The sequence below is a fragment of the Bos indicus genome, chromosome 15, assembly GCF_029378745.1.
Source record: "Bos indicus isolate NIAB-ARS_2022 breed Sahiwal x Tharparkar chromosome 15, NIAB-ARS_B.indTharparkar_mat_pri_1.0, whole genome shotgun sequence".
NCBI classification, from domain to species: domain Eukaryota; kingdom Metazoa; phylum Chordata; class Mammalia; order Artiodactyla; family Bovidae; genus Bos; species Bos indicus.
In genome coordinates, this window is record NC_091774.1 from 65,503,215 (window position 1) to 65,522,938 (window position 19,724).

General features: G+C 48.5%; 1 protein-coding gene across 2 annotated transcripts in view; it reads right to left on the reverse strand.

Moving 5' to 3' along the window:
- Positions 1-327: 327 nt before the first annotated feature.
- ELF5 (E74 like ETS transcription factor 5) overlaps positions 328-19,724 on the reverse strand; it is a 33,178-nt gene continuing 13,781 nt past the window's right edge. For both annotated transcript variants that reach the window (XM_019975846.2, XM_019975847.2), the window contains exons 3-7: positions 14,490-14,723; positions 10,037-10,087; positions 3,504-3,572; positions 2,379-2,574; positions 328-1,722 (exon numbers count right to left, since the gene is read on the reverse strand). In XM_019975846.2, coding sequence (XP_019831405.1) covers positions 1,626-1,722; positions 2,379-2,574; positions 3,504-3,572; positions 10,037-10,087; positions 14,490-14,723 — 647 coding nt within the window. In that variant the 3' untranslated portion in view covers positions 328-1,625. The remainder of the gene's footprint in view (positions 1,723-2,378; positions 2,575-3,503; positions 3,573-10,036; positions 10,088-14,489; positions 14,724-19,724) is intronic.

Genomic DNA, 19,724 nt, shown 5'->3' on the forward strand with positions numbered 1-19,724 from the left:
CAACCCTGGATATTCATTGGATGGACTGATGCTGAAGCTGAAACTTCAATACTTTGGCCAACTGATGCAAATAGTCAACTCATTAGAAAAGACCCTGATGCTGGGAAGGATTGAGGGCAAGAGGAGAAGGGGGTGACAGAGGATGAAATGGTTGGATGGTATCACCAACTCAATGGACATGAGTTTGAGCAAATTCCGGGAGATGGTGAAGGACAGGGAAGCAGGGCGTGCTGCAGTTCATGGGGTCACAAAGAGTTGAACACAACTTAGCGTCTGAGCAATGTTTCCTGAGTCAGCCTTGCTAAACTGAACAATCCAGAGACAGTGTAACATGTTAAATATTTTATTCACATTGTTTATAAACTGTATCCACCTGGGAAACACATGAATCCAAAAAATAGATTATTTTACAGTCATTCACATTTTTTAAAAACAAGTGACTTTTGACGTGAAACTCTAAGATGGAGGCCCTCAGTCTATCTTGCGGTTCAGTGCCTCATCACATGAAGCTTCCTGCTCTGGGGAAGGGGTCCTGGGGACAGTCCACCTAGCTGGAGTCACTAATGGTTCACCTACCAGTGACTGATGAGAAAACATCAGTGCAGACTTTAACCCGTGAACGAATATTCACTGGTGTAAATCCATCGTCACTATTTTTGTCAAGGAAATATGCGTTTTAGAGCTTGCGTACCCATCAGGTAGGAAAACAAAGGGAGAGACTCATAGTTTAATTGCCTATTACAGAGCCGTCAGGAAATTCCTGGCTCTGTAAAGGTTTAATGTCTTGCTCACAGACAGAATCGGTGAATTATGATTTTATTGTGTTGACAGCTTGAGCCATGGAAACAGTAGTGGTTTGGAAACTGATGCAAACGTCTGTGGATTAACCCTTTGCACATCTGATGCTCCCTACCCTGGAGAAGAGGGGGAACAAATTCAGCAAGAATTAAGAATGTGCCTAATTTTAAGTGTGTTAGCCCAGATAGATGGCCATGGGGGTTTTGCTGAGCGGCTAAAAAGATATTCTGGTTAAGAAAGTTTACTATGCTAAATCCAATTATGTATCAGCTTGATGGCTTAGCTCCTTTACCAGTTAAGAAACTTTACTATGGAATTTGACTTTAACGATTTAAAATCTGTCTGTTTATCTTATCACATCTGACCCCCTCCTACTATGTGAACTACAAACTAATCACTTTTTTTTTTTTTTTTTTTGCTTTGTGAGCTGCCACAGTTACCGATGTGAAAACTTCGGAGCCTTTGGAGTGGGACCACCAGATGAGCCTCTAAATAGCAGAATTGGATCCTTTTTCTCTGAGCAGCACCGATGACACTGGGCATTGTGGTTCTGCAACTCTTCACTAGGGAAGTGATGTTCGATCAGGGTACCACAAAAGGTCATTCCCTCCTCCCCTTGGGTTAAAAAAAAAATAGCTTAAGGGTTGCGGCCATTACCCCCAAACAGACAACAACAACTCTGAGTCCAAACGTAAGCGGAGATGTGGAGAAATTTTATCAGCACGTTGGCAGGTGTTTTTTTTTTTTTAAAGGACTTTCCAATGTCTATTGCAATCTATTGTTTGAAAAGACAGAAATCCATTACATGAGCTGGATGATGGAGCAGATCATAGCTTGTCTTCCTGCCACCCATGTGCATTTTTTCCAAATTTGTACACTAATCTTCGGTCAACCCGTTCCAAAATTCCGGTTTTATAGTAGTACCTGCAAAGACAGCAGAAGAGAAGCACAGGGAGGGTTCACACCCCGGGAAAGCGACAGAACACGAGCTCTCCCCTCGTTCCTCTCAGCTGACGGGGCCAGCCTGTGGTTGCCCTGGTATTTTCACACCCTCTTATCAACTTACACTTAAACCTTTCCCAGACATCTTGAAGACTGAACCTCACCACATGCAGTTCAAAATGTGTGTGTGTGTGTGTGTGTGTGTGATGGCCTCAGAGTGATCCCCTGGGAACACTGCCAAGAAGGGCAAGGATGACGTGTCAGTTTACAAACCCTAATCTCACCTGAAACTAAGTCCCAAAGTGTAGTCTCATGACCTTTTGGTTATCAAGTAAAAAGAGCCCTGTAATTTTCTATGTGTGTGCTGTTGCTTCAGTCGTGTCTGACTCTTCTGCAACCCGCTGGGCTGTAGCCTCCTCTGTCCATGGGATTCTCCAGGCAAGAATACTGGGATGGGTTGCCATGCCCTCCTCCAGGGGATCTTCCCGACCCCAGGATCGAACCTGCATCTCTTACGTCACCTACGTCGGCAAGCAGGTTCTTTAACACTAGTGCCCCTGGGAAGCCCAGTTTTCTATGGCTGACCATTTAATATAACTGTGCTGGCAGACTCACGGCATTTCATGCTGTTCACCTACCTCAGAGCTCTGCTCAGCTTTTCGTACGTCATTCTGTCATTTTTCTTCCTTTGTCCCCACATCTTCGCCAGGGCTTCTGATTTAACCACCCGAAAAATACCTTGTTCCCTATCTTCCCATTCCAGAATGCCGCAGTTTTCCTCAGGAGATAGAAGCAGATCTCGCACAAATTCCCATAGATGAGAACTCTGGAGGCCTTTAGGGAAGCAAAGAAAAGTGAAAAATTAAAAAGTTTCAAGTCATACAACTTCTTATGAAACCATGAGAACTGCTCCTGCATGGAGTTAGTCTCAAAATTATGACCGAACACTCTACTTGGAGCCTTACAGAGCTGTGAAATGTTCTCTTCTGCTAAAACAGTTACAAAACACCCACAGAGACACCAAATTTACGGCAACCAGCGACACTGGTTCATGAAGCTTCCCCGCTCTATGGAACTCCTGACCAGTTCTTATGGAATTAACGATGTGACAGTCGAATGATGCTTTGATTCTTCTTTCTGACAAGCAGTATGGTTCTTCTGAGGCCCCATAGCTACAACCATCTGGCTGGACTAATCCTACAAGTGTGTTTTTCATGAGAAACTGGTATTTCTGTTGTTCCATTGTATCATCGTTAAAACTGACTCTGGAGCCTGGGTTTGGGTCCTGATTTACCTCTTCTTGCTCTGTAACCAAATCTCTCTAGTCATTGTCTCTCTCAAATGGGTTAGTAAGAGTACCTCTCTCATAGCACAGGTTAGAGGATCATGATTTAATACGTGTTAAACGGTTAGACCCAAGCCCAGCAGGATTGACCCTGTAGATCTGTCTCAGTGCTGGGAAAGCTAACAGAATTGCTATTATCCTGAGTACCTTTGAGAGAAGAATCCACAGTAGACCAGGAGAAAAAAACCCAAATTCAATCTGGCTAAAACATTTACTTAAATTCTCCTATTACCATTTCCAAGGGAAAAGAAAAATTTGATAACACTTACAAAAGTAATCATCAGTTTCTCTGCTGTGTTGTTCAGGAAATAACTAGTCCTGTTCAAACACTGGGTCTCAAAGCTTATTGAAGTAGATGGTGTTGTCTCATGAATGGTTTCAAGAAATTAGCAACGACAAACGACATCAGCATACTTACTTGTTCGACTATGACTGTGACAGTCTTGACTTTTGATGCCACTTGTTTTCAAGCAACTGGAATCAGCATCTGCAACAGAGTGATTGACAGCTGCAGGAAGAAATCTAGAGGCCACATTCAGACCTCAAGTCACACCAAATGAGCAGCTATTAATTGGACACCTTCGTGGCAGGAGACAACTGGTGCCGGCTGTTCTGGGGATAATTAGTAGGTTTCAGGAGAATTTGTATTCAACACTGGGGCCCAACTGTGTGTCAGATTCCAGGTTCTGAGCTGGAAACAGAAAGCTGGAGACAAGGCAGACTTGGTCCTCGCTCAGGTAGAGGCTGAGGACTACAGGGCGAGGAAAATACAAGTGAAACACGAATCGCCCCTGTTGTAAGTGTTACGAAGGAAGGAGGCATTAGAGAATGGAGGCAGGCGAAAGCTCCTGCTGCATCTAGATGGGGTGGGCAGAGCGGGTCTCCTAGAGGAACACATTCATGCTAACGTCAGGAGGTGGGAGAGGGTTTCAGAGGGAAGGAGCAGCAGTGCAAAGCCCAGGGGACCTCCGGGTGCTAGGGAGGGTGGGAGGTGTTGCCTCGGGGGCAGCTAGCTGCTGACAAGTCACGTGGGCACCTGAGAATGGCGAGGGATTTTATTCAACAAGTGAAGACGGAAGACTTTGACAAGATCCACACGTTAAGAAGATCCCTCCGGCTAGTGTGGAGAACAGACCAGAAAGGACACAGGGAAAAGCAAAGGGACTACAGCTTATGAAGAGCAGAAAGCAAAGCATGAAATCAATGCAGGGTTAGATTAGAACTCAGGCTGCAGCAGTCTGAGACAGGGGTATAGTTTCATAATTATGTAACAGCCAAATGGGAAAAGAATTTGAAAAAGAAGAGATACATGCATAGGTATAACTGAGTCACTTTGCTGAACACAACATTGTTTATCAACTATACTCCAATATAAAATAAAAAAATCTGGCCTTCCATTTAGAAGCCACAGCTAAATGTCCACAGAGGCTTCTAGCAGGGGGTGGTCCTTCTCCTGTCAACAGGTAGAGTCTGCGGTCCCCACACCTCCAATATGGGCCACGAACGGAGCCCAGAATTCACGCCCTGAGACTCCCAAGGCTGGCAGGAAGACGTCACAGACCAGGTCACAGCTGGGTCCAGTGGCCAGCCCTGCAAGTGGAGTCTTGGAAGAGGATCCTCCGCCCCTCCCCTCTCACCTCCCTTCCCCCTCCCATCCCTACCTCCCTTCTCCGGGGCCTCCCCTCCCCCTCCTCAAACGCAGGACTTGGACGCCTTGCATGATGTGCAAGCCTCCCATGCAGAGCTCTGCCCAAACTGCCTGTTTGTGTGTAAATAATAAATTGTTTGAGCCACAAAAATAAAATAAAAAATTTTAAAAAACCCACAAAGTGTATATGATTCAAATCTAAAAGGTGGCAGCAGACCACCCCTCCCAATTCCTACATCACCTGCTCCCTCCACTCCAGCCACAGTGGCCTCCCAGCTCCTTCTGAAACTCACAGGCACCTCCTGCCTTGGGGCACTTGCTCCCTTGGCCCTGAGTGCTCTTCCCTGGGGCGTCCAGGGGCTTAGGCTCTCACCTCCATCTTTGCTCAAAGTCACCGTTTCGGGGAGGCCCTCTCTGACGGCTGAGCCGGAAGTGTACACACTCACCCTACTCAACACTCCATGTCCTAGTTCTATTTTTTGCCACCGTATATGTCGCCATGGAACATATTATGTATTTATTTTCTTCACTGGCTGACTCTCCCTACTAGAGGGCAGGGATTTGTGTTCCCATGTGTATCCCCAGAACCTAGCACAGTGTGGGGCATACAGTAGGTGCTCAATAAATGCTGTGGCACAGCCATGTACTGTACTGCACTGTTCTCACCATCCCTGCTGTAAGGAGGCGATGCTACAAGTCCTGAATGACAAAGTATGCTGTCCTAGGAGGGAATGGTGCCCCGTGCACCGCACCACTGCCCAGGGTGGCTGGCCTCAATGCCCATGGGTCTTGTCATTCCGCGGGGTGACAGCCTGCAATGGTGCCCTGTGGTCTCCCGGGCAGAGGCTGCCATGTCAGCCAGGCCTTTCACACCCAGACCTCCACCTGGTTCTCCAGGTTTATCTCTTGCTGCTCCTCAACTCCTTCCCTCCTCTTGGGTCAGATGGTCCCAACAGGGCTCGACTCTCTCCCGCCTCAGGGCCTTTGCACAGGCTCCCTGCCTCCCACTTCCACCCAACCGACTCTGTTCTCACAAAACTCTTCAGGAAGGCTTCTTGGAGCCCACCCTTCTCTGTCCCACAACACCTGTGCATTCCTCAGTGTCCAGCACCGGACCCACTATCCCTCTACTGCAAAGGTCCACGTCGGCTGTTGGTCACCTGAACTGACAGCTGATATTCATTCAAAGTGGAAAGTGTTAGTCGCTCAGTCGTGTCCGACTCTTTGTGACCCCATGAACTGTAGCCCGCTAGGCTCCTCTGTCCACGAGGTTTGCCAGGCAAGAATACTGGAGTGGGTTGCAATTCCCTTCTCTAGGGGATCTTCCTGACCCAGGGATCGAACCTGGGTGCCTGCATTGCAAGCAGATGAGTGCTTACTAAATGCCAAGTGCTTGGTGAGGGCTTCACAGACAGCATCTCATTTCATTTTTGCCAAGATCCCTTGAGGTATTATTGCTTTTTCCCTTTACTGAGGAGCAACTGAAGCCCAGAGAGTTTAAGGGTTTCACCAAGGAAGGTGGAGTGAGGACTTGGACCTAAAGCAGTTCTGTTCCAAAGCGGCTGTTCACAACTACTGCTTCAGTGTGTCTCTCATGGCAAGTATCTGTTCAACAGATACTTAATGAATAGTCATTGAAATGTGTTGAACGTCTGCTGTGGCTAGGTGGTCACCCAATCTCATCCACCCTTATGATGCATGTTTCTTACTCTCCCCACTTTACATATAAGAAGACAGAGGTGTCTCACTGGAGGTCCCTCACTCACAGGCTCCTGAGGGACCACACGAAACAGGTCCCAGTCTCTCCTCTCAAGAGACTTAGACCCAAGTGGGAGGGAACAGCCAGTGAACAAACCCATATTGGTGATAAACGCGGTGGAGAAAGATGCTGTAGTAGTGTGAAAGGATCGAGGCAGTGGTGAAGGGGCTGAGCGACACTGCGATCATAACAGGAGCCAACAAAGAAAGCTCTTGGACAAGAAGACAGCTGAACAGGAAGAAGCGAGCCCTGGAGACGTTTGGGGAGCCTGTCTAACGGCGGAGCTGAGATCACATCTAATTTTCTGGCATTGGAGCCCTCAGCTCAAGTAACTGCTGTGCATGGTTCACTGAAACGAACAATGACATGAACACGTGACTTCAGTGTTCAGGGTTCCTTTGGCCTCCCCTCTGCTATTTCCTACGTTATAGCCTAGGATCATATCATTGTGGGAAAACAGGCCTGAGCACACAGGCCAAACCTCAACCAACGCTCAGGAGAGATCAGCTGACAGTGGAGATGCTGCCAGGTGGAGAGAGGTCAACGGAGGTGAGCAGCGTTGATGGTCAGTTGATCAAGATGGAGAAAGGGTTTCGCCCTCCTCTCAGATCCGGTGCCATGCTCTGTGGCGTCGCCTACAGAGCAGGCATGGCCTTTGTTTTAATTTAATCTTTCAGGAAGAGAGAAAACAAATGGAGCGGTCAAGATAAACAAAGGTGAACTATAAACTGGGGATTGGACAACAGCTTTCACTGAAATGCCCAAATGGCAAGAACAGGTGGAAGAGAGTCACCTTTTTAATTCTTAAGATTTCTTCCACGTGCTTTGGACAGAAGCCATGTGGCTGGATGGGATGGACACAGGATTGATCAGCAAGAGGCGAGGTGGGTGGGATGGTGGGCGTTTCCACCTGTGGGTCTTGCCAGAGATAAACAGTCCTGCTCTATCCATTCCTACTTCTCAGCAGTGGATTTGATGGTAGTCAAGGGTAAACTAGGCTGGAGGCCCCGCTTGGCTCGGGGGTGGGGCTGGGGGTGGGGATAGAGGGGCTGAAGCCATCACTGTGTGGCCACGTTGAGGGAAGTTCCCACGTCCAAAGCTCCCCAAGGCGGCAGTGGTGGTAGCATCACAGTGAACCCCGCCCCACCCCAAGCTTCTCTGCAGAGGTCCGCAGAGTCTGAGGGTTGCTCTCCCTGCCTCACACTGACCTTCATCTTGAATGTGTCTCCGTGGCGGGGCTGTGCCTGACACGGGCCAATGGGAACAGGGCCCAGGCTCTCTGCTGTCTGTGGGATTTGGAGAGGTTTGTTTGCCTTGAAACTGGAGACTGGTAAAGTGTGGCCAGAGGATATGTTCCCCGTCGTTGACTGAAATCACGCTCACTGTCCTCCAGAAGCTGGGATAGAGACTGGAGGGGTAGTGTCTACACTGAGCTTGTCACGCACACGTCCCCGAAGGCCAGCAGTCCAGTCACAGAGCTGCATCTCGGGCCAACGCAGGAGGTGCCCGGCAGCGAGGCTAGCCCTGCAGGCTTGGTTCACTGGCTCTTCTGAGGCAGAGGTGGGGCAGGGCCGGGGAGAGGAGAGAACAAGTGGAGAAGGGCTGGGGTGCGTCCCTTAGGCCCCTTCTGACGGTTTCCTAGCTTGTTGGGTGTAAGTCAAAAATCCCTTGTTCTCTGAATCATTGTGGCGCTGGGCCCAGACTCAGAGGAATTCTGAGTCCGAGGTCTCAACTGAGTGGACAGCAGAGTGAGCACAAGGGTCTGGGGGCACGCGTGCGTGCATGTGTGTGCACCTGTGGGCATGTGGTGCGGAGCGCAGCGTTTAAGAGCATAGACCTTGAGGAGATGAGTCGGAAGCTCAGTTCCGCAATGACTTGTGACTTGTGAGTTCCAGCACCGCCAGTTTCCATAGTAGCAAATGGGGATAATGCTACTATCTACTGAAGTTACTCACTGGTAGAGATGTGGATGGACCAAGAGATCATCACACAGAGTGAAATAAGTCAGAAAGAGGAAAACAAATATCATATATTAACACATACGTGTAGAATCTAGAAAACTAGTATAGATGATCTTTTTTGCAAAACAGAAGTAGAGACACAGATGTAGAGCTCAAACATATGGACACCAAAGGAGGAGAGCGGGGGATGGGATGAATTGGGATTTGGGGATTGACATACACACACTATTGATAGAGTATAAAATAAATAACTAATGAGAAGGCATTGTATAGCTCAGGGAACCCTACTCAGTGCTCTGTGGTGACCTAAATGGGAAGGAAATCCAAAATAAAAGAGGGGATTTTTTTATATAGAGGATTATATAGAGGATTCACTTTGTGGTACAGCAGAAACTAACAGAGCACTGTAAAGCTACTATACTCCAATAAAAATTAAAAAATAAAAATACACAGTGAAGTTATATATGAGGATTGTGGTGTTGGAGAAGACTCTTGAGAGTCTCTTGGACTGCAAAGAGATCAAACCAGTCAATCCTAAAGGAAGTCAGTCCTGAATATTCATTGGAAGGACTGGTGCTGAAGCTGAAGCTCCAGTACTTTGGCCACCTGATGGGAAGAACTGACTCACTGGAAAAGACCCTGATGCTGGGAAAGACTGAAGGCGGGAGGAGAAGGGGACGAGAAGATGAGATGATTGGATGGCATCACCAACTCGATGGACATGAATCTGAGCAAGCCCCGGGAGTTGGCGATGGACAGGGAAGCCTGGTGTGCTGCAGTCCATGGCGTTGCAGAGTCAGACACAACTGAGACTGAACTGAACTGAACTAACAATGTACATAGAATATTTGGCCTGGCAGCATGCTGGGCACGTAGTAAGGGTTTCACAAACGGCCACCGTAGCTATGAATTTAATCTTACAGTTATTGAAGATGGATGGGAACATTGCTTGAACCCCCAGATGGATGCCACTTTGTCCTGGTTGGTCAGGCCCCCCCTCTCAAAGGTCCCCAGGCCAGGACCTTTGAGAGGGTCTCAGTAACCAAGAGCAATCATCATCAGCTTTAAAAAATGAAGGCTCCAAAGTTCCCTTTCCTAAACCTTCTCCATCTGCAGAAGTAAAACCACGAGGGTTAATTTTCAGTCAACAAGGCCATCTGAGATCCTCCATTGCCTTATAATTATAAATGTGATCTGCTTAATGAGCTCTGATTTTTAGACATTATCAACCACAAGGCCTCTAATGGTTGGTAATTTGTAATTATGATTTTTTACTGCTAATGGGTACCAGTATTTGGAGCAACTAGGCTGCTGGCATAGGTTAGGCACTTTATATGCACTGTTACTTGAACTCATCATGACCCAGCGAGGGTCTGACCATTTTATAGACAAAGAAATTGAGTCTGGGGGAGGATAAAGAAGCCACAGACCCAAGCCCCATGCTCCACCATGTTGCTCCTGCCATCTTCTCTTCGTCTCCCACCGTTTCAGGTTATCAGCCTTTGAGTGAAGTCCTACAAGAACCATCGAGCCCCTGTGCGCTACAACAGCCATGGCACAGCAGCGTGAACTTGGTTACTTACAGTCTTTGAGGGTGGCCTTGGTCTCATCAGGATCATTAAAAAAGGAGTAACCTGGGAAAGAAAAAGAAATCCATTAACCATGGTATACAACCCTGGTTTCTGTGGCCAGGCCAGAAGGGGAGGTGCTGGGGAGAAGGGGAGTGATTTTATCCTCTGCGGGGTAGTTTTATTTCACAAGGAAACTTGGAGACCACCTGGCCCTTACAGGGCCACCCCAAAGCCACTCCTGAGAGATACAACCTCCTGGTACTTTTTTGGCCACTGCACAGCTTATGCAGTCTTAGTTCACCAACCAGGGATCAAATCAGGGCCCCAGCAGTGAAAGCGCTGAGTCCTAACTACTGGACCACCAGGGAATCCCGCAACCTCTTTGTTTTTAAAGGTCACCCCGGGAGAGTCCTGGGCCAGGCCTCCCAGCAGCTTCTAGAATGTTTTGAGTGGCTATTGGGAGCGAGTCCTGGCTTGGGGTCGGGAGGCCTGAGCTCTGCACTGGTCTGAGTCATCGACCCTTGTGCAGACTTGCCAGTCACCCAGCCTCCAGGCTTGTGTTCCTTCCCGGCAACACGTGACAAAACCACCCTGACCACCCTGTTGGCGCCGTCTATGATCTGGGATGTGACCTCTGATCCCTCGGGGATTTGAACACGTGTGACATGCTGGTCTACAATGGACATGAGAATGGACACAGGAGGCCTTAAGAAACCCGACATGAGGATTCAAAGAGGGGTCTGGAGACTGCTGTTCTCCTCTGAAGGAGGGGGGTGAGGTTGGGACTGGATCAGGACTTTCAGATCACATTTTCACGCAGCACCATAGGCCAGAGGACATCCATTTTCTAACGTGGCGTCCAACGTGAGGGCCAGTTTCCGTTTACTGAGAAGACAGGAACAGGGCATAGCTGTGACTGCTGACTCCTAGAGCCGCTGGTTCTCAGAATGACTGGTTCTGGTCAGCCATACACTGTTCCTTCTTCCCAAGAACAGGCGGGGTTGCCGGGGGATCTTCCTGTCCTGTGCTGGGGAGCTGCCTCCTTCCTCCTCCCTTCCCACCGACCCCGCGCTCAGGGCCAGGGTCCCTCTGATTCTGGGCCCTTAAATCCCACTACAGTACCTGTGGAGCCAGACCACACACTGGGCAGAGAGACCCCCTTTGACTCCTCTCCCTGCTAAAACTTGGTCTGTGCCCTTTTCTGTCAGAGCCCCAATCTGTGGGGTCATATAAGGCCTAAACCAGCCTTCTCGGGTGGTGCTAGAGGTAAGGAACCTGCCTGCCAATGCAGGAGACATGAGATGTGAGTTCGAAACCTGGGTCGGGAAGATGCTCTGGTGGAGAGCATGCAACCCACTCCTGTATTCTTGCCTGGAGAATCCCATGGACAGAGGAACCTGGCAGGCTACAGTCTACAGGGTTGCACAGAGTCAGACACGACTGAAGTGACTTAGCACGCATATACACATGCAAGGCCTAACCTAGGTAATAACCAGTTTAACATATAACTTATAGACCAAACAAGGACTTTTTTGAGGATAAAAAACAGGATAACAGGTGAAGACACTATGTCCTGGGCAGATTGGGACACTGGAAACTTTGGTCACAGTACCTGCATTTCAATACACTTTACACACTCCCACCCAAGCAACAGTGAATAGAGATCTAAGAACTGAGCAGGCTGATGGGGTAATCTCACTGCTCAACACGATAACCGTCCTGGCCTGCAGACTGCCTGAAAGACCATCATGGGGGGTGGCTTTGTGGCTCCTAGGATCCTTTAGAATAAAAGAGGCAACCTGTGGCCTGTTTAAAAACCAGCTGGTTTTTCACTTATCCATTTTGCACAGACCTTGAGGTGATGGGACCAGGGACAGATATGTTTTGATGTAACAATTGCCTGGAACAGAAAGGCCCCAGAGGGGAGATCCCAGCACAGGACCTGCAGGGGCCTGAAGACAAACGTGATTGACTTGACCTTTGACTGAGGCTGGCAGTGCCAAGCTGCATCTTCTCCTAGATGGGCTACTCTTCTCTGTGGTCCTGGCAATCTTGTGCAAGGCTGTTCCCTTGGAAGGGTTCCGAATGGAGCCTACCTCCTCCCTGAGCCTCTGTGATTTGCTCAGACTTGCCTTGTTTCCTGGAAGCCCATTCTGTGCGGACCACTGACCCTGGTAGGTCACTGGCACTGGCAATAGTCACGTACGGACTGGAAATCAAGGGACGGCAGGCCTGTTTGGCCCTTCCTTGCCCTCAAGAGGCCATGGTTCCTAGGGCAGAAGCCAAGCAGTGCCTGAGGGCCCCCGTCCTGGGCTTTTGTGCCCTTAGGCACTCCTGATGGGGGAGATCAAGGTGGGGGCAAAGAATCTCAGAGCTGGAAGGTCCTCTTTGGGTTTCTCCCCAAATAGGAATCCCTGTCACAGCACCTCCATCAAGCAAGGGACCATTAGGTTGTTTGATTACCTCCAGTGATGGGGAGCCTCCTACCTATGATAACTTTGAAACAGCCTTTTTATTTTTTTTTAATTTGATTTTTTTTTAACGCCAAGAACATTTTGTATTGGAGTATAACCAATTAACAATGCTGTTACAGTTTCAGTGAACAGTGAAGGGACCTGGCCATACATGAAACCAAAGAAGGTGCTTTTAGAAATGTCTCCTTAAATGGAGCTGAAATATGTTTCCTTTATTTATTAAATTATGTTTTCTTCTTGGTTATATTCATTATGACAAAAGCAGGTGTCATTCACTGTATTTGCTTCCTTATCTGCTTATGCCAGGTAATGTTTCACTGAATCCTGTCAAGAAGGCTGAGGATGTGTGTATCATTACCCCACCCTAGAGGTGAGACAATGGAGATTCACAGAGGTTTAACCCTGTGCCAGAGGTCCTGTGGCTCTGACGTATTAGAGCCAGGGTAGGAACAAAGGTCTTTTTGATCTCGAAGCCCTTGCTTTGTACTGACTTTCCACGAATCAGCCTTGTTTTCTGTGTGACCTTGGAGAAGTTACTTAACCACTTGGGTCCTCAGTCCCTTTATCTGTGATATGGGAAAATAGAATTATATGTTCTCAAAAAACCTTTCCGGATTTAAAAAATCTGTCCATATACATTCTACTCTTTCAGGGCATGTGTGTGCATGCTAAGTCTCTTCAGTCATGTTTGACTCTGTGCAGCCCCATGGATAGCCCACCAGGCTCCTCTCTCCATGGGATTCTCCAGGCAAGAGTACTGGAGTGGATTGCCATGACCTCCTCCAGGGGATCTTCCCAACCCAAGGACTGAACTCCCCTCTCTTACGTCTCCTGTATAGGCAAGAGTCTTCTTTACCACTAGCATCACCTGGGAAGCCCCTTTCAGGGCATGAAATGAAAGTTGCTCAGTCATGTCCGACTCATTGTGATCCCATGGACTATACTGTCCATGGAATTCTCCAGGCCAGGATACTGTAGTGGGTAGCCTTTCCCTTCTCCAGGGGATCTTCCCGACCCAGGAATCGAACCGGGGTCTCCCACACTGCAGGTGGATTCTTTACCAGCTGAGCCACAAGGGAAGCCCAAGAATACTGGAGTGGGTAATCTATCCTTTCTCCAGGGGATCTTCCCTACCCAAGAATCGAGCTGGGGTCTCCCTCATTGCAGGCAGATTCTTTATCAACTGAGCTAGTAGGGAAGACCCCCTTTCAGGGCATGTTATGGCAATGGCACCCCACTCCAGTACTCTTGCCTGGAAAATCCCATGGATGGAGGAGCCAGGTAGGCTGCAGTCCATGGGGTCGCTAAGAGTCGGATACGACTGAACGACTTCACTTTCACTTTTCACTTTCATGCACTGGAGAAGGAAATGGCAACCCACTCCAGTGTTCTTGCCTGGAGAATCCCAGGGACGGGGGAGCCTGGTGGGCTGCCATCTATGGGGTCGCACAGAGTCGGACACCACTGAAGTGACTTAGCATGTGTTAAATAAAGATACTATCGCCACCTTGCGGCCAATTGATCCTTGACCATTAGGAATGTGATGAAATTGCAATTAGTTGAGCCTGCCTGGAAATAGGGAAGGTAAAGAGTCTAGTTAATTTTCTTCTGCTGCTTAATGAAAGGTCAAGCCAAGTCTCTTTCTGTCCACTTTTCATGGCTACCAATCTTTATGAACATAATATTTTGTATCGGCCTGGTTCCTGGGCAATCCCTGAAGATGTTTTAGTTTTCTTTTTCTTTCTTTCTCATTTTTTTAAAAATGGACTCAACTTACTTCCTTGGTACTCACTCTGCTTTTCCTCCAATCTCTGATTCTAGCGTGCTAGAACTTCTAGGTATGGAAAGGTCTGGTTAGTAGAGGATCTGGGTTAACAGTTGTAGTTAATAAAATATCGCCACGTGAGTCCTATGGTGGGGCAGGACCTCAGAGGTCATTTGGTCCCAATCCCTCGCCCCTGTCCTTGAGGCCCCACGCTCTGGACACTGACCTTGTGAGCGGATGCTCTGGAGGATAAAGTACAGATACTCCCCACAGACGCCGGCCGCCTCCATGAACTCCTCCTGTGTCATGCCGCACAGCTGCAGGCCACTGATGTTGAAATGGCAGAAAGAGATGCAGTTGGCGTCCAGCTTGTACTGGTCACAGCAGAACTGGAGCCATTCCCAGACGTGGCGCTTCGTCCAGTATTCGGGGTGGACGGATGTCCAGTAGGAGTCGCAAGCTGCACCAAGAAGAGACAAGTGAGAGATGACAGCTGGGAGAGGATTAGAAGCCCCCCGGAGGAGGCTCTGATTTTGTTAACATCCTCATCCTCTGTCCAGTGAGTCAACAGGGCCTCCAGTCCTGGGGTGTTTTTCTGGGACCCTAGTAACTTTCTATCCTGCAGTGAAAACCAGAGGCATCCTGTGTGTAGACTTATTGGGAATGAGGGAATGAGAGGAATAAGAAACCTGATTATGGCTTGGGAGTACCTTGAAGGGGGGTCACTATAGGAGAAGGAAAGAAAAAGTCCCTTCAGGTATTTGGTTTCAAACAACATGACATCAAGAGTATAGACTTTAGAGCCTGATAAGCCTGGGTTTTAATCCTGGTTCCATGGCTTTCTACTTGGGCAAGGTCCACAGATATTTAAACCTCAGTTTCCTTATATGCAAAATGGGGATAATATGCTCCACTCACAGGGCTGTTCTGGAGTTTGTGGTTAATGTATATAGACTACATGGCACAGAGAAAATTATTGATCAATATTTATTCAATACCTGTGGTGTTCCAGGCACCATTTGAAGCGGATTTGATTCCCTCTGCTTTTATGGACAGCTGCCCCACACTAGCTACTGGTTTGTATATTGTCTCTGGCCATCTTGGGTTGCTGAGATGTTGCCCAAGTGTTTGGCAGACCATGGATCACCGGAGCAGGCTTCTCTAGGGGATGGGGGAGGTGGAAGTGTTGGTTGTATTGCCGTTCTTGTGTTTTGGCGGTGTTTTGAGGAATTTCTATCCCAAGGTCAGATCCCCTTCACTCCTTCACTGAAGCTCCCTATGCCCCCAGACAGAGGTGGGCACCATCCTGTCCAAGAGACTGAGAGGTGGTTGTGCTGACCCAGGGGCAGAGATGGGTGCTCAACAGACTGTCCCAATGCCAGGAGAAACTAAAAGGTTGATGGATCAGGTGTGGAAGAGCTGAGGGACCAGGTCCTTGATCAGGCACTTTGACAAATCTTGCAATTACCATGGTACTTGTTCATTCATTCAAAAAGCTTCAGTTTTCTCATCAGTAAAATGGGCATAATGACAGCCCCTACATCATAGGGTTGTTCTGTGGATTAAATGAGTTAATATATATAAAAGTACTTAGAAAACAGTCTAGAAGATTTTTAGTGCTATTATTATCATTAAGCACCTTTGATGACAAAGGTCCATATAGTCAAAGCAATGGTGGTTATCCAGTAGTCATGTACAGATGTGAGAGTTGGACCATAAAGAAGACTGAGTACCAAAGAATTGATATTTTTGAACTGTGGTGCTGGAGAAGACTCTTGAGAGTCACTTGAACAGCAAGGAGATCAAACTGGTCAATCCTAAAGGAAATCAACCCTGAATATTCATTGGAAGGACTGATGCTGAAGCTGAAACTCCAATACTTTGGTTACCTGATGTGAATAGCCGACTCATTGGAAAAGACCCTGATGCTGGGAAAGAGGGCAGGAGCAGAAGGCAGTTGACAGAGAATGAGCTGGTAGGATGGCATCATTGACTCAATGGATAAGAGCTTGAGTTAACTCCAGGAGACAGTGAAGGACAGGGAAGCCTGGTGTGCTGCAGTCCATGGGGTTGCCAAGAAATGGACATGACTTAGCAACTTAACAACAACAAAGATTATCCCTGAACACCTACTATGTGTGAAACAACAAGTTGTGAGCTAAGGATTCATCATGAATAGGAGGTTTGGTTTCTGTCCCCCAGGAGGAATCCGAGGTTCACAGAGGACCTGCTGAAGGTCCCACAGCCAGTGGTGGGCAGAGTTGGGATATGAACTCCAGTCTGAACTCGAAAGCCAGTGCTCTTCCCATTCTATCATGCTGGTGTTCAGAGGTCAGTACAGAGAAGAGATGAAATATGGAAGGAGAATTGGACGCCAGCGGAGAGCCAGAGAGAAGGAGAGGGCTGAGGAGAAAGCAGCAGGCAGAGCCAGGAAGAGGTGACTGGCTCAGGCTGTGTGGATGACAGAGTATCTCTCATCAGTTAGACCCCACAGTAAATGGCAGCGAGGCTGTTATGATTCTCTCTTTAAATGCTGAATTTGCTGCCACTATCACCAAATGAACTGTGGCAATTCTAATATCTAGCAGGAGATGGCCTCTCTGCCCCTAAGCATCCATTTGTGTTGGTCAGGCTGCTATGTGCCCTGACCTACACCACCTTTGCGTCCTCAAATCCTCCCACATGGGTAATAGGAAGAAACTGAGGCTCCCTCTAACTCAGAGCCCTTCCAGAAATCTCTTTTCCTACCTTGAAGTGGACTGAGATCAAACTTGAACACTAGGTTTGTTATAGATTCGGGTCCTTGGACTCTTTAATCAATAGAAATTGATAAGAGACCAGACCAGGAATTCAGGCAAGGCTTATGACTTGTGCTGCAGCACGAGGGAATGAGAACAAGAAACAGGTGTCCCTGCTAGATGCTGGGGGAGGGTTAACCTGGTTTCTCAAGTAGGGTGAGGGAGGGCGTGAATTGGTGGGTCAGGCTGGAGGGGTGGTTTAGGTGGTCTGCCCATCCCCTTGGAGGCGCTGAGCCCAGGAATCACGCGCGGTTCCCTGCTTCTGCTCCGGTGCCTCAGAAGTGGTGGTTGGGTTTGGGCCTTTTTGTATTTTAGGGCTTTTTGTATTTTATTGTTCATCATTTAGGGCTTCCCTGGTGGCTCAGGCAGTAAAGCATCTGCCTACAATGCAGGAGACACAGCTTTGATCCCTGGGCCGGGAAGATCCCCTGGAGAAGGGAATGGCTACACACTCTTTCTTGCCTGAAAAATTCCATGGACAGAGGAGCCTGGTGGGCTTGGGCTGCAGTCCATGGGGTCACAAAGAGTCAGACAGGATTGAACAACTTTCACTTTCAGCCATTTGCCCCAAGTATGCATGCCTGCAGTTATTTTTAGTCCCTTAATAGTTTTTTTTTTCTTTTTTTGTATTTTATGTTTTTGTATTTTATGTTCGAGATGTTTGTCTGGGTGTAAGCACTACAGCAAAGCATCCCAGATTTTAGGTTTATTTAAATTTAAGTTTTTAATCAGAGTTGATATCTGGCCAGGATGGCAGAGGTTGACGTTGCTGGATGAGGAGGGACCCCTATCAGTCGTGGGGTGGGGCTCCAGGATCTCCTTGGAAAATCTGGGGCCCTTTTCCCATCTGGGCTGTGTTTCCATGTGCTGAGTTCTGGCTGGAGTAAACCCGGGGCCTCCCCCTCCCTGGTATTCCCATGAGACTTTTATGAACCTTGCAATTCTTCCGCCCCAGTCCTGAGCTGAACCCCGCGGGGGGGTATCTATCTGGGCGCTGCCCTTGGAGGACACACTTTCTTTCTTTCCATGGAGAGTGTTCGCCAAGTCTCCAGGCCCCTCCCCGCTCCTCACCTCAACCCCTGTGTTATTTTCTTTGGCTCTGGGAGACGGCCATGGCCGTGTTGTTTCTGGAGGCCAGCGAGGCCTGAAGGATTCAGAGAAGTGTCATGGACACTGGGAAGGCACCGCTGGCTCTGCCTGCTTCCCCTGGGCTCCGAAGCTCCCCACAGAGCGGGCTTTGTGCGCCGCTCCCGCCCCTGGAGGGAGGCCAGGGCCGGGGCCAACATGGCGGCTCTCCTCACCGGCTGAGTGCCTCCCGCGGCCCCCAGAGTGGAGAGAGAAGTGGCTGTTCTCGGCCCTGTGGAGGGCGAAGAGCCAACATGCTGGGCAGACTTTTGGTTGTGGGGTGTTTGCGCCATCCTGTCCTCACAGCGGTGAGGAAGGCCTGCTTCCTCCTCCTCACTCGGTCCGTCCCCACCCCACCCCCAGCATTGCCTCCAGCCCCAGGCACTTCTGGTCACTTAGGATGGCATCAGCCTGTCTTCTACTTCCTGCTCATCCTCAAGAGCACAGCTCACTGCCCCTCTCAGGGAGGCCAGCCCTCCTCACCCCGATTCAGGGGTCCTCCTGTCACCTCCCTCCCCATTCCCCCAGGTGGGCGGGTGCAGCTCCGCTTAGTTCAACCTGAGTGGGCTGGGAGCTGGCCTAGCCCCCTGTGGGTGCTTGGGGAGTGAAATGACCAGCCTGGGGCCCGATGGCTGCTATCATAACTTCACAGGGAGGAAACTGAAGGCCCAGGAGGTTACGTGACTCTGCTAAGGCCGCATGGCTGGTCAGTAAGGGAGTTAGGCCCCACTAACTCTTCCATCTTTGCAGGTGGGAAGTTTGCATCATATTTGCCTCCCTCTTCTTGGTTGACAGGGACCAAACTGGACACACAGCCTAAACAATTTGGATGACCAGTATATACATAGAAGGGGCTTCCCAGGTGGTGCTGTGGTCAAGAATCTGCCCGTCAATGCAGGAGAAGCAAGAGATGTGGGTTCGATCCCTGGGTGGGGAAGATCCCCTGCAGTAGGAAATGACAACTCCCTCCAGTATTCTTAGGAAATGGCAACTCCCTCCAATATTCTTGCCTAGAAAATTCCATGGACAGAGGAGCCTGGTGGGCTACAGTCCATGGAGTCTCAAAGAGTCAGACACAACTGAGTGACTGAGCATGCATGCACATATATAAAAATATAATTAAATTAAAATATATGTACATAGTTTATATAAATACTTATATAGTACAGTGTATGTATGTATATTTACATATTTTATGTTTCACATATATATTTATATATATAATGTACATATATAACCTAGGTTTGAAAAATCAGAGTAAGGATAGAGAGATTGGTGATAACACTGTTTGAATGACATGAAGACCATCCTACTACTTGGAAGAAATGAACTCAGAGAAAATAAAAGACAGGGTAATTCACCCAGAGAATATATTATCTTCAACAGGTTGTACTGTCTGGAAATGTAAAGTGTTTTCCTCAACATGTCTACCATTCACAAAATAATCTAGACTTTACAGAGAAACTGTGCCATGAGCCACTTCTGCCTGTGTTTACCAGTTGGGGACAGACGACATCCCATGTGTGGTAGGCTTAATC